Genomic DNA, 14961 nt, shown 5'->3' on the forward strand with positions numbered 1-14961 from the left:
GACTCATTCCTTGTTACTTCAGCCTCCATTCTGGCATAGAAAGCATTATCCTGGAGTCAGGAGAGAATAAACTAGCTGTCAACTGTCCAACGACCCCAAATCACACCGGCGTGCAGGCACGGAGGACTTACAAAAGCATGGCTGTAACTCTGAGAGATGCCATCAGGGAAGAGAAGCATGATAGCACATAGTCCTTTTCCAGAGCTTCCCACTTATTGTGGATGCAGTGCAGGGAGTCCATGATGAAGCACCAGAACAAGGAAAGCAGGAATACAGACAAAGCATCATCTCAGCAGTGGGTTTTCAAAAGGACAAAGTCATCTGAAAGCTCAAAAAAACCAGGATCCCCAGAGCAATAAGCAGAATTGTGCAATTCAAAAACACACAGACGTGAATCTTACTTTCAAAGGGCTTTATATTACAAAAAAATGTAAGTCACAACGAATGCGAAAAATCCATTCAATGAGGCTTGTTTCCAGTTTGCTAGGAAAGCTACGTTTCTCCTTTATTCCCAGCCTACTGCTGAAAACCTGATTGCCAAAACAGTGACACCTCGAGCTAGATTTTTAAAATCAAACTTGCTCTGCCAGATCCAGTACTCTGAACTTGTCCAGGTTGTAGAAACAAGCCTTCACGACTCTGCCTCCGAAGTATCTCCCATTTAGATCCACAACAGCTGGAATTGAAACCAAGAACAGGTCAGCAAGCACCGATACGGTAAAATAGGCATTCCTTTAGCTAAACAGTCTGATCAGTGAGACTGTTTCATCTCTCTACAGAAGTCAGCTCTGAGGTTCACAGGACACAATTCCATATCCTACCTTTGATGGCAGATTCAACCCGTTCAAACTCTAAAAATATTCTTACAGCTTCATCATCAGGGGCACCAGGAATCTGAAACAAAAAAACCCCACCCAACCCAAACCCAGAAGTAATTAGAACAGTAGCAGAATACTGTTTTAAATTGCTGCTCTTCACAGAGGTAGTGAAGAGAACACAATAAAAAAAAAATAAGACTGTTCCAAAAGCACGATACCCAGAGAATTTCTGCCCCATTTCTGATGTTAAAAGTTTATATCTTACAGATATGGAAAATCCAGAATCACAACACAGCAAAGGACCCTGCAAGATCTTCTAATCTACGTCCCTTCTCTTAGGCAGCAACAAGCCCGTTGTTGAGGGAGAAGTGCCCAGTTTGCTTTCAGAGCAGTCAAAAAGAGAGACGCATTATCTCTTACCTCAAAGATGACACATTTCCCAACCTTGCCATATTTCTCACATTCCTCCTTAGTTTCAACTTCTAGATCTTCATCCACCTCCCCAGCACCTACCATGTTCTGAAAGTTAAAAGAATAAACCCAACTCACTGGATGTAGTGTGTACAGATGATTATATAGACAAATCACAGATGCATGCAACTGTGACCATGAATATTTGTTTACCAGTCAAAAGCCACAGGAGGAGACTGTTCCCTAGTACTAAGACAAGATAACTGTATAATCTAAAGCAGTGCTGATTTACAGTCAGAACCCGTATCTCAGGAGGACACGTATTTTCTCCACAACACAAAGCACCATGTAGGTACGGCCCAGAACCATCTGAGCTGTACAGTCATTGTAACAAGAACACAGGTTTAAACTTTTCAACCAGGCACGTATGCTGCAAACACGAAGACATGTTCTCTTACTCCCAACTTACCCTTAGCAAGACCACTTTAGTTGGGCATTTCAGTATCTCAGTCAATGGATTAGAATCCGCTTTCTTGCCCGTTTCTGCTATGAAGATAGAACAGTGAGTCATGGAATAATTTAAGATTAAAGTTCATTTAAACCTTATGTGGGGGCTTTTATCAGAATCTTACTGTTATCAAATGATGGAATAAAAGCCACAAAATGTAGTTTCATATTGATCAGGAACAGTCAGAACTCATAGCTACTTGGCAAGACAATAAGCTTAAAAATCACTTCTGCAGAATGTGAATTAAGCTAGAACACTGACAATGTACTATTTCCTTGAGGGAAATAAATCAGAATCCTATCAGTCAGATCTCCTGACTTCCAACACCTGTGCTCAGGGAGAGGTGCTGTTCTAGTAAGTCTAGATGTTGTCTGTAGATCAGACAACAGCAGGGAAATGAGAACAGTATCTGAAGTACGTGATGGGGAAAAAGCCAGCAGGAACAGAGCAGGATCGCCCCTCCAAAAAAGGCTTCCAAACACTAAAGAAGGGCAACTGATGTAGGAAGGGGAACATAAGCTTAAAGAAAAAAAAAAAAAAGGACCATTTAAAAACAAATAAAAAAAAGGCAAAATATCCACAAGAAGGGGTATAAATCATTCTTCCAACTCTGATTCAGTGTTTTCTGCAAGGACAGATAGTAAACAAAAAAATCCAGGAGCTTTCACTGAGCCTGACCTATTATTTTTCCCTGACCATTTCTCACAAACTTACTGGCGCAGGACAGAATTACCTTTCTCTGTAGAATCACCAACAATGATCTTGCCGCCCCTCTTGCTTGTTTTCTCTACTGACAATGCTGTGCTCAGCCCCTGTTCATGCTTGCCTAGCCCCTGGCCCTCTCTGAAACCATACTTCTGCATGATTTTATGAGCTACTGTCCCCCTGCAAAGAGAAAAAGCATCAGTTACTAAAGGTTTCTTACACAAAACATTAACATTGCATTTCTCCTGAGTGCTCAAATATTCTACCTCCTAAAATGTCATTACGGAAAGACTGAAAACATAAAAGCTTCTACACACCTTTACAACCTCGCAATTTCACAGCACCCCATGGAAAGTGTTACCCTTGAATTACAGATAGAAGAGTTGTCAGAAAAGTTGACTAAACAAAATTGTTTATATTTTTACAAATACAACCCAACTTCCAGTGCAGGTCAGCATCATACACTCTATAGAATGGCTTGGGTTGGAAAGGACATTTAAAGATCATCTAGTCCAACCCCTCTGCCATGAACAGTGACATTTTTCACTAGATCAGAGTGCTGATAGTAAATCAAAATCAGACTAGAAGAAGGTTTATTCAGCCCAGTTTCTTATCTCTGCCAGTGGCTTGTACCAAAAGCTTTAGAGAAAAGGTGGATGTGGAACAATCAACTTCCCACATTAGATCACAGTCCACTATCTATGAGTTTCAAGTTGGCCTAAGCTCCAGAGTATATGGCTTTGACAGCCCTTCCTGTAACAAATCTGGATACCCTTAGTATTAATTTAAACATGTCTCATCTTTCTGAATTTTCAAGAACATAATAATGTTGTGGCAATAAAGTCCTGAAGCTATTTAAATGTACGTTTTTTAATAAGTACCTTACAAAAAGCACCTCCACTGACAGGTTTTGAAATTCCCACTGAATGAGTATTCAGAATCAAAATATACCTACACATGTTGACATTTCTTTGGAGACCATAGCTAGATAGGTCAAAACACAAAAACCATGCCATGGTATACTAGTTTAAACCACAGTATATATTTTGTGCTTAGGCACTCCCCATTTTATCAACAGGCACATGAGATTACACAGAAAATACAGGATCAGTGACTACATGACTATTTTCTAAGTGTACGCCATGAAATGTACAAAGGCACATTAAAAAGGCCAAAAAGTCTGCTACATAATGCTGAAAGGTTAAAAAACTAAGTCACAGAATGAAAAGTAGTTAACTGTGTGGTCAAAGCAAGGCAGGTTAGGTCATATTTTTAGCACTTCCTTCTGTGAAGTGAAGGTCCTGGGGTATTGCTAATGAGAGGTGGTAACAATGCGTAAACTGGTCCGACAGTACTGAGTTTGGTTATTTTTTTTCTGGATCATATGGAGAAAAAAAAAAGAAAAAGCTTTTCTATCAAAGAAATTGCATCAAAAATTGTCTTCAAAATAGAAATGCAGTGTAACAATATAATACACTACAGTTTTGTGTCTGTGTTCATCCTGGATACAATTTCGACCACACTGAAGCTGTATACCCAAAACAGCCAATGTGATCGATAAGAAGACCATAGCTAACCACTACACCCTGCAAATGAGGTGTCTAAGCTATTTTTAACTACAAATTTGACTTCTCTTTGTTGCCCCAGTGGTAACACAAGTATTACACACTTGTGTTGGGCATGCTAATCCAAGACAGAAAAGTAAATGGACATATTCGCAGCCACAGCTGCTACATTCATGCAAATATGCTTTGAATTTTTGAACAAACAAAGCAGAGCTGAAATTATTTGCCCACTGATACATAGCAAATTTAAGACAAAGCTGGAAAAGAAATCTAGAGGAATTAACATGCCATCTGTGTTTTCCTGTACACTACATTAGCTTGGCTTGTACAAGCCATAAATGCTTTATACTGGAGTGTGGCTTCATTACTCACTTACACAGCCTTGAATGCAATCACTTCAAATGCATTTCTCTTGATGGAGTAAATCCATCACTTTTTCTGTATCCTGCCAGTTAGGACTATATGCACTCAGACTAACCACATACAGGCAATGGGTTCTGCCTTCCCTACGGACAAATTCTTTTAACTTCTGGTTTCCACCACCTTCAAATGCCTTTTTCCACAAAATGTGCAGAAGTCAAACATTTACCCCATGTTAGCAAGGAAAGAGTTGCTAGGTCCCGTGGGGGAACGAGGTCTTTCTGGCTCATCATACACTGGAGGAGGAATAGCTGCTTTGGAAGACGGTGCCCGAGGTCTCGACTCCTCTTCAAATGGAAATGATGCTACAGCTGAAGAAAACAGAGACACTGGCTGGTTCAATAAAATACTTTGCACTAACGATCTACTTGTTATGAACACTGGAGTACTATACATTCAATCTAACTCATTTAGAGACAACTCTTCATCGGCAAGTTGTACTTTTTTCTGCTTTAATACTAAAAAACTACAAAAAACTTCTTCCACATAAATCCAGATCAGAAGAATGTTACCTTTGCACAGGCTGCTTTAACATCCCCTTACCGCTCTCCCTCAGAAACCAGATCTGAGTTATTCTGGATTTTCCTTGTTGCATACAGAACAAGTTTGTATCCATTGGTCTACAATGCATTTATTAACCTCTTATCAAATGGAGAAAAGAAATATTAAGAGGCCACCTGCATTACAATGAGTTTATCCAGACAGAGAGCAAGCAAACTTAATAGCCCCATTCATCAGGAACAGAATTAAGACAAAAATGCATCAATGCACACAGCTTGGGGCCTGAGGACTGTAAAGAAAAGTACACTGTATGTTTACACAAAAGAGGTATCAGTCTATCAAAAAGAATGAATGCAACTCAAAGCATTTATATCAAAGTAAATATACAAATATATAATACAGATAAATATATCAAAGTATTTATACAATCTTAAGAGATCTCGCTGACAATTTCTGAACTGCAACTTTTCCTGGGGGATGGGAACACATACATCCCTGAACATAGGTATCTCAATCATACTGATTCGATCTTTAAACTACCTTCCATTGACAAGTCAAATGGCCAAATGTAAAAAAAACCCACCTACAGAACACTACAGGGAATATGCAGAACACACTTTTGAATGTACTTAGGGACTTTCAGACTGACTTTATTTCAGATTATTTTCTTGTGAACTAGAACTTGTATCTTACCAAATAAAGCATCAGATGTGAAGTTTGAGGAAGTTGTACGAGGAAAATAAAATCCCTATTTAAGCAGCAGATGGACCGGACTATGGAACTTCTGCTACAGCAATGTTTTCTCAGGTTTTTCCAGTCCAGCTTTGAGCATCAAATAACAAGCTGTACAAAGGTTTCCTTGTGAGATCAAGTCACATTTTGAAAGCTTCCCCCTCAGGATATTTCTACCATATCCAGCCTATATTTACTTTGTCTTGACACTGCTCAGTTACTCTTATTTACTCAAAACAATCTCCTTCTGTTTTCAATGTTTACACACTTCAAATGCTTTCACTATTATATCATTCACTTACTCTGCCTAGCTTTACTTTTATGTTAATATTTTCATAAATAAAATCAGGACTCCTAAAGAAAAATTTGTGTGTGATTCTTTTTTCTTATTATTTTTTAAATATACAACATACTGTTCATTAATTTAAAAACGTAAGACAATTAGACATGCAAAAAAAAAAAGGGAACAGTTTTGGTCTGATGGCAAAATTGTGCCATCTAGTGGACAGCCTACAAGCTACCTCCACTGCAGGAAGCCCTACTACACACACACCTCTTAAGCAAGTACCATTCCTCAAAAATCTAGAAAATTCTGTCTGTAGCACGTAATCCCTTCAGAAAAGATCTTTATAAAGTACCTTCTAAAGCAAAAGGTAATGGGAAAATTCCCTCTCTGTGCTGTGGAGGTTTCTAGTTCACCCAGAGAAACCTGCCTGCAGCAGCTCTTTCACTTCAGCGATGAGTATCTGAACGTGATGGTAACAGGCCAGTCTGGCAAACCACTTCTCTAGCCATACAGAAAGAACCCCTCCGAGCAGGGACATGAGACACAGCAGTACTGCAGCTTCCCCACAGCTTCCCCCATCAGCAAAGAACTAGCACAAAGTTTTCTGCCACAAAGAATCATATGGGAAGAACAGCAGGAGGGGTTAACTGAATAGAAAGTTGAGTGAGAAATAAACACCACTGCTAGGTTTTAGAGAACAGGGTTTTGGCATACTTACGTTCTTTGTCCTTCTCAACAAGAGAAGTGGGTGGTGCAATGGCAGCTCCTCCCATACCTATGGGCAAAATGGAAGACAACACATTTGTATGATTAGGTTCTGCTGCTCGATACAGCTTCGCTGAATCTTAACACAGCTGCTGGCTCCTTACCAGCCGATTCTTAAATACATCTCTATCAACTGAAAAATAACAGGAGAGCAGGCTGAGAAGTTTCAACAGTGGTGGACTAGAAATGGATGAAAAGCCCATTAAGGGAGAAATCATCAAACTGCAATGCTGTGCTACATATTGTTTCTATCATAAACATATTTCACAGGATTTCAGAATTCAAGACTACAGTGAAACAAACCTTCCGTTCTCAAACTGCTCAATCAAACCAAATGAGGAAAAGATTCTGTTCAAGATTACGTACACTTTCAAAGCAGTGAAGTACAAAGCCTCTTCCATATTTTAATGAGCAATATTCTAATATAGTCCCAAACTTCTAAGGCAGAGCAAGTATTTCAAATGTCCCCTGTCAGAATTTTTTTTTTAAATAACAACAGAGCTAAATTATTTATTGTAACTTTGTTGCTGAAAGAGAGCAAAGTTTAGTTTTGTTTATGAAAAGACATTATCTCATCATCCAGATCCACATCTCCCAACTAATTCTAAGGACATTCAAATAACAAATGCAGGAAAGCTAAGCTTTAACAGTGAAAACTAAAGAGTGATTCTCACAGCCTGATTTTTATCTCACACTTCACCCCTTTTCTGGAACCTACACCATGCAGAAACTTAAAACAGATATCTACAAACTTATGTAAAAAGAGGTCTTTCCACAAATGATTTAGCTGCCATCTGCCCTCAAGGAAAGAACAGTTTTCTGCATTACAACAGTTATGGTGTAGTAAAATGCTAGGTTTATTCTAAAGGCTTAGAAATAACACTACTCTGCTGAGGACAGAGAAACACAGAATCCATGAAACAGAAACAGGATTGTGATTTCCCCCCGCCCCACATTTTTTTCCTCTTTCCCCACCAAAAACAAACAGATCTCTTACTTCTTTTTCGTCTCTCCCTTTCATAATCTTCATCTTCATCAGAATCTGGATCTGGCCTTCTTGAAAACCCACTGGCCTCATGTCTGTCTTTACGTCTTCTAGGAGGCACAGTAAGTTAGGATAAGAAAACAAAATTAACTTTCTGCTTTAATTTGTGGCACCACCTTTGGAGCGTGAAATACACTGCTACACTCTAATAGGCACTTTATAATGTTTTCCATAAAGGTGTAAGTAAACATCTCTGGTTTTTATTTCTTTGCTTTTATCCTCAGAGAATTTTTTGTGAAATGTAAGATAGATCCGAAGGAAGATCACTTTCCACTTGCAAGTCAGCCAAGAACATACGGAAATGAGGAATGGTCTGAATAAATATAGTCCAAACTGACTACTGTGACTGAATGACTACAATGGAAGAGGTGTTGGATAGAACAGAAAGCAAGGTAACAGACACATTAATTAATCACCCTGCTTTGAACAGAATCTCTTTTAAATTCCCTATCACAGGCAATTCAGAGCAATATCACTTACTCAGTCAATTAAAAAACCCAGTAAGTCATCATGCTTAAACATCAGAGTACTAAGAAGCTAGCTTGGCGATTAAAATAATAGTCAGGCAAGCCTATTAAAACTTTTAACATTAGGTGGGAAATGCTTCAAGAATTGTTGGCACTTCAACTGTTACTTACTGTGATCATGAGACTACTAATTTTAATACCTTAAAAAAGGAAAAGTATTTTTCCCCCAAAATTAAGAGCACAGCTTGGGGCATAAATCAGATCTCATTCCCAGCACAGCCATCAAAACTGTGCTACAGGATGCTAAGAACAGCACTGCTATGGAACCAGACAAAGTTTCTGAATCTCTAGACTGCAAATTTAAAACAAATGCACACTCTGTTCAAACACCCCGGTTATCACAAAGCATACATGTGATGCAGGTTTGGCCGAGATTGTTTCCCCAACCTTAAATCAGAATGCATAATGTATTTTTCACTTCCTCTCTCTAACGTCCTATGTAAAGACTACCCTCCTGGCCCACACACAAGTACAAGCATGACTAAATAGCAATCAGCACTGGAGCTGTGGAAATGACAGCCCAGATTTCTGAGATCTTGCATGCTAGTATGACAGTGCCTCAGGCATTCCTCCTCCACCAGAACAATGAAGATATAACTGGGAGAAGACAGAAAACTCCACAGTTTCCACAATCTAAACAGGGCAACGGAACACCCCTCTTGTAATTCCACAGACTTTACGTGATTTATACCATAACAAAGATGGCTTTTTAATTTCATTTAAAATAAGCAAATTAATCTTACTGCCTGCCTAACAGACATTTTACCACCTACTTCAACACGACACTGAATCTGCATTCAATTTCTTTAATATGATTAAAGAGACCTCTTACTCCAGGGAAAGAGCATTAAGGTAATTAAAAGTAAGTCATATTTTCTTTTGTCCAGAGACAAAAGAGTAATAAATACACAATTAACTTACTTAAACTGAATGCAGAATACCAAAAAAGAAAATGCAACTATGCCTCTCAAACGCTGTACTAACTACATCTTTAAAACCTGAATGCATTCATATATCAGTTTGTAGTATTTAAAAGCAGAAAGGATGGTTTATCACTGAGTGTTGAAAAGTATTTCTGTTGTCAATTATACTGACAAGAAATACTCTAAAATACTTGCATGATCAAAGTCTGATAACGATGCATGAAGTACCCAAACATTGCTGCTACTATTGAAATAAAGCACACATAGAAAACCTTGACCCATGTATTTCAGCCAAAGAGGCTGTAAACATGATAAATCTTGTAAATTTTGCACTGTTAAGTAATCTAGCAAGAGCATTAAAACACTGCACTTGTTTCTATAGAAGCATACAGTATTCCTCACAAAACCTTTAAAGGTTTCACTGAAACTGTTTAGAGGAATAAAACTAAAACTGATGTACCCATTCTCCATATAATCGTCATTACACCACGACTTTAAATGAAAGCCTTACTTTTCTCTTTCTTCAATCTCCTTTTGCCTCTCCAGCTCACGCTGCCTCTGTCGTTCCTCTCTTTGACGTTTTACCACTTTTTCATAGTCATTTGGGAACATGGGATCATACTCATCTGCCAAAGGAATCAACACATCTCCTGCAGAGAAACCACTAGGTACAGGATCCTAAAAAAGAATAAGGAGTTTTTTCAGCTGAGATTTGAAAACACCATCCAGTTGGAAACCAAGAATTTAACACTTCCTTCTCACTCTCAAGAACACAAATCTCAGTTCCTGACTTCTCTAATGGCAGGTAATATCCTAATCACACTGGTGCCAGAAGAAATCTTTGCTTTACTTAAAACTAGTATTTCACCCAGTCTCTCACTATATCCAGTTTTTCCAGGAAGAAAGCATCCCTTCCACCCACTCCTCTGCCAAATACAAAGTAACAAATCAGTAGGCACAAGAATTTTTCAAAACCCATGAAATCATTATTAGAACTATTATAGCACGCTGCTGTTGCAACCATCTGCAAGGTTTCTCCCACACAATCTCAGCAGTCTTTTTCAACATCTGCTATTAATAGAATACCAACAGAGGTACACATACTCTTCTCTCATGTGAAAGAACCATTTCAGAACCATTACCTCTGGAAAAGTTTCAGGGAGAAAGTTTCTTTTTATTCCTTACAATGAGAAATCAATTTTAAAAGGTTAGTGGCTTTTCTTTTACTTTTGTTATACAGGTCCAGTTCCAATAGTGGTGTGATGACAATTACATTCATTATTTGCCTGACCAAACTGCTGTCTTGCAAAATACTTTGAAACTGTCCAGGAGAAACATGCTAGGAAGACTATTTTATTTTAACTGCACATTAGCCTTGGTAATTCCATGTTGTATCACATGGAAGCCTGTATAAAGTTGAAACATTCATTAATTAAAGAACCTCTAAGCAGAGGAAATCAATTTCAGAAAATGATCACTTCTCTGACCACTAGGAAAGATGAGGAAAAAAACACCAAACAGGCTACAGTCAAAGAATTCCAATTCCAAAACATCTGTAAAGAGCTGGACTTCATAGCTGCCTTGGTTTTACCTTTAACCCAGCTGCTACATGAGGTGGTGTGTCCACAATCTGCCTCTCATCAGAAGAGCTCCCTCGTTTCAGGTCAATCACTGGAGCAAGGACTGTTGTTTGTTTTGTTCTCTGACTCTGAAAAATCACCAAAACACAAAATGTCTAAAGAAGGTAACAAAAGTTTCCTAAAAGGCAGATTGTTTTATATACTTGCAGTTGGTGCCTCTTTTTTTTTAAAGGATGAAAACCACTGTATCAAATTCTTCACTGTGCAAAGCTCAATATATCATTACCCTTCGGTTTATCAACACACAACAATTCTTAACATTTCTAATGAACCTTGATGTGGATAATCAAGTTTATGTCAAGATTTAGTGGTGGCAAAAGCCGCTTGGTTCCAAGACAGATGCTTAGCAACTATGGTTAAAGAGCTGCTACCCAAATACAGATCTGATGTGGTATTTCAAAGAACGTTTCAGTGAAACCAGTGCCTACCTTCCTCTTTATAAGCTAGTGAGATCAGACTTTGTTTGTGCATGCAGCACTAGAACAAATTGTGGTAAGTTAGGATTAGGACCAGAAACATATTAAAAATGCAGATGATCTCTTCAGATGAGAGTGAACTGAGCAGGTTTGTTTTTTTTTTTAAAAAGGGGCTCAGACTTATCCCAAAGATCTACTGGTCTTCATATTTTATCAAGTGATAAAATACATTAATCTATTCTGAACTCTTGAGTTTTCTAATCCTATTGTATTCTTCTATTGGTCTATGCATACACTGCCTATCAGTTACATAGACAGAGAATATATCTAAGACAGTAGTCAGTTACTTTCATTTACAAAGGTTGTTCCAATTATCCACTAAATCCTGCCCTCAATTTTAGCAGCATAAACCAGGAGTAATTCCAGTGAAAAAATGCTGTGTCTACTGAAGTATTCAGTATCTATGCTACTACTACTTTTTTAATTAGTCTCACTGTAGAACCTACACACCACCCACAAAGAACACGTATCCTGCTTGAACCAAAATATCAACAGTGCTTAAAGAAAAAGGGTGAAATTCTGTAGCAATGAAAAGGGAAAATGGCTCTGTCACAGTTTAAGCTCAAAGAATCAGCCTGCACTACTCCTCCCTTTATATATACTGGAAATACTTTCTGCAAAAATTTCTAATGCACAACAATTTGTACTTTAGCACCAAAAGCCTTTTAAATAGCAAGCATAAAACAATGCAAACATGTAAATAACAACTGATGCAAAATGCCCAACAGCTGGTACTGCCAACTATTACAGTATGTATGACCCTTACTTACACAAAAAACCCCAACAAAACAAAACAGAAAAAAAGAAGAAAAGCTTAATCTCATTCTCTTTAAAGTTACATGTGAAGATCAGCTTTTAATTCTGCTACTTAAAAGACCTGACGCTCCCTCTAACAGACTACAAGAAACACGCACCTTGCCTTTACCCCCACCCTCAGTTCTGCTAGGTTCCTCGCTACGAAGTCATAGACAAATACCAGCAAAATTCCCCCAAATTGGTATTCTAAAAGGTCACAAGCTTTCCTCAACGCTCTGAACACAAAATAAGTTTGAACAATAGAAAGCAAAAATAGAAAGGGACTGTACCTTTGCTTGTGTGAGAGCTGCTTTCTTCACCTGCAGTTGAGACTGTAGTAGTTTGAAATTTTTGGACCAGCCTTCTGTTTTAGAATCGCTGGTCTCAACTCCCAGGTCATCGTAAAGTGACATTTTCTCTTCAATTTAAAACTGAAAGACAAAAGGAAAAATCCATATGACATAACAAATCTATGTTCAGGGCTTGTTTGCTACTAGTCTGCATATGTTACTACACCATATTTTTATACAGCTTTTTTTCAAAGTCAGAGAAAATTCAAAGTAAAAATGTTTTTCTGGCTAGTAAAGATACACATAACTAGAGTAAGGCTGTATAAAAGGGATTTTTGAAAGGTGATGAATACTGTTCAAGTGTCAACAAGTGCTGGAAAGTTCCTAAAATTATGTCTGTAGCGTTAGATATCAATCACTTCATGCTTTGAAAAGGTTACGCTTAATCCACACTGGTATTTTGAGGTTCACAAAGAAATTCAATGTTATGTATCACACAAGCCTCAAAATTTCTGAATCAAACACAAAGGAATTGTTGTCTCTTCTGAGCTTAAAAACTATCCACACAAACATGTCAACATTCCAGTCATCTTATTAAATCTTCCTATTTTTTGCATCACTGTAAAGGAATAGCCTTCTTAGAGTAAATAAACTTGCCAGAGTATTATTAAGTAACAATTTCCACAACATTTAAAATACAAATACACAGAACTTATATACGCATGTACATGCAACACACACACACATACAAAGTTAGCTAGGTAACAACCTCAGTAACATGACATGAAATGCATCACTTTGATATTGCATCTCACCTGAACAGAAGAAAACAAAATTTGAATGCAATGAGAGCTCAATCACCAGTGGAACAACCCGTGAGCTCATTATTTACATTCTGATAGCCTTGAATTACAGTATTTTCACCCCAAAACTGTAACTACTTAACTTACTGCAGGCTCAAACACGACTGATTAACAGTCTGCAGTGAAATCTTACAGACTCATCAGCAAGATTTTGATCCCACAGATCTGACAGATACATACATATATTTGAAGGAACCTGCCCAACATATTCAACATACAGGAAATGAGTCTTGCTACAGATATAACTTACACACATTTAAACCTGTGGAAAAAGTCTCAGATGCAGCAGAGAACAACTGTATTACAACTCCAAAAGGTGGCAAGCTCAGCAAAATTTTTTTTTAAAAAACGCAACAATTAATCCTGAAGGGGAATATGAACAACTGAGGCTCAGCAGAAGAGAGTTCACCACAGGAAAACGGAGGAGGTTACACTCATTGGACATTATTAAACATATAGGAGAACATTATAGTGCATACGGGAACAGGATGAGGACAGGGCACTACAAGAAATCCCACCTGCCACAGGGCAGTTAAGTTTACGCAGTAGGAATGCTGCTATCCTGAGGGAGACACGATGCACTTGGGGTACGTTATGCTACGCGTATGGATGCGGGGAGGCTGCTGCCATGGCGGGAAAGGGACTTTGTGCCCAGCGCCGACAGGGGCCGGGGCGCACCACAGCCGGGGGGCCGAAGGGAGCAGAGCAAAGGGCCTGTCACCGCACCGGCAGCAAGCGTGGGCTGCTATCCCCGTCCCCACGCGGTCGGCGGGGCCCGCGACCTGGGACGCAGCCGGGACTGAGGGGCCGTGACCGACCGACCGACCGACCGACCGACCGACCGACCCCCCCCCTCGCACCCGCCTAGACCCCTCCGAGGGGGGCAGCCGCACGGCCGAGGCCGCTGAGAGGGGACAGCCGCCGGCCCCCCACTCCCCCCTGCCTGCTTCCCCCGCCCCCCGGAGCCCGGTGCGGCCTCCCCGGGCAGACAGGGCCGGCCGGGGCCCGCCGCTCGCCGCTCACCCGTCACGGCGCCGCCGCCATGAGCCGGCCGCTGAGGCAGCCGGGAAGCGCAACCCCTGGGCGCGGCCGCGCCTGCGCACTGCCGCCCGCGCGCCTGGCTCGGCCAATGGGCGCCGAGCGCGCTGCGGCAGCGTCGCCGCTGTAGCGCCCCCTGGCGGCGGGCGGCCGGCAGCACGCCTCTGCCCCCGCCTCCCTCCCGCTCCGCCCAGTGCGCACCAGTAAGGCACTGGGAGGGAAGCCCCCGCCCTTCGCAGGGAGCTGCGGGCTGGGATGAGGCGCTGTGGTCCGTTACAAGAGAGAATGGAGGAGGCGTTCGGATTGCAGACCTTCCCCTGCACTTGCAGCGCTGGTGAGGGTGCCAGGCCCGCAGCGAGCCCCCTCAGCGGCCTGGCGGCCCGGGCCTGGGCCTGGCTGCCCGCAGCCCGGCCTCCCGCACCCTGGCGAGTCCGTAGCACATTGGTCGGGCAGGCAGGGCAGGGCAGGGTGCAGCAGAGTGGGGCGCAGGGGTGAATTTTGCAAAGGCAGAGGGGTGATAGCCGGTTGCACACGCCATTTTTCATCATGGGTCTGAAATCTGGGCTGCTGGCTCCCTCAGTCCCAAAGGAGCCCAAATTTTTTTCAGTTTTCATGATGCACGTGCAGTGTAATAGGTGCTCTGAGCTTTGTTT

General features: G+C 40.6%; 1 protein-coding gene across 4 annotated transcripts; it reads right to left on the minus strand.

Moving 5' to 3' along the window:
* Positions 1 to 397: 397 nt before the first annotated feature.
* On the minus strand, positions 398 to 14386 carry RBM17 (RNA binding motif protein 17). 4 transcript variants are annotated; one of them, XM_056340771.1, is made up of 12 exons: positions 14294 to 14386; positions 12408 to 12548; positions 10798 to 10914; positions 9718 to 9884; positions 7709 to 7803; positions 6665 to 6721; positions 4597 to 4738; positions 2471 to 2622; positions 1699 to 1775; positions 1239 to 1337; positions 822 to 894; positions 398 to 676 (listed from the first exon to the last, which is right to left on the minus strand). In XM_056340771.1, exons 2-12 carry the CDS (start codon positions 12528 to 12530, stop codon positions 573 to 575), a joined length of 1206 nt encoding a protein of 401 aa, XP_056196746.1. In that variant the 5' UTR covers positions 12531 to 12548; positions 14294 to 14386; the 3' UTR covers positions 398 to 572. The 4 variants fall into 4 exon arrangements, with proteins under 4 accessions (XP_056196746.1, XP_056196744.1, XP_056196743.1 ...); XM_056340769.1 differs by having other exon boundaries at positions 7709 to 7806; XM_056340768.1 differs by lacking the exon at positions 14294 to 14386 and adding an exon at positions 13789 to 13809 and having other exon boundaries at positions 7709 to 7806.
* Positions 14387 to 14961: the final 575 nt, after the last annotated feature.

This window comes from Falco biarmicus, chromosome 5 (assembly GCF_023638135.1).
Source record: "Falco biarmicus isolate bFalBia1 chromosome 5, bFalBia1.pri, whole genome shotgun sequence".
NCBI classification, from domain to species: domain Eukaryota; kingdom Metazoa; phylum Chordata; class Aves; order Falconiformes; family Falconidae; genus Falco; species Falco biarmicus.

What these genes read in the sequence shown, in the direction of transcription:
- RBM17 (XM_056340769.1), bottom strand. Translation starts at nt 12,530, where the DNA reads ATGTCACTTTACGATGACCTGGGAGTTGAGACCAGCGATTCTAAAACA. An exon ending in CAGCTCTCACACAAGCAAAG is followed by an intron (nt 10,915 to 12,407) that starts GTACAGTCCCTT and finishes GTGATTTTTCAG; the next exon opens with AGTCAGAGAACAAAACAAAC. An exon ending in ATGTAGCAGCTGGGTTAAAG is followed by an intron (nt 9,885 to 10,797) that starts GTAAAACCAAGG and finishes ATTCTTTTTTAG; the next exon opens with GATCCTGTACCTAGTGGTTT.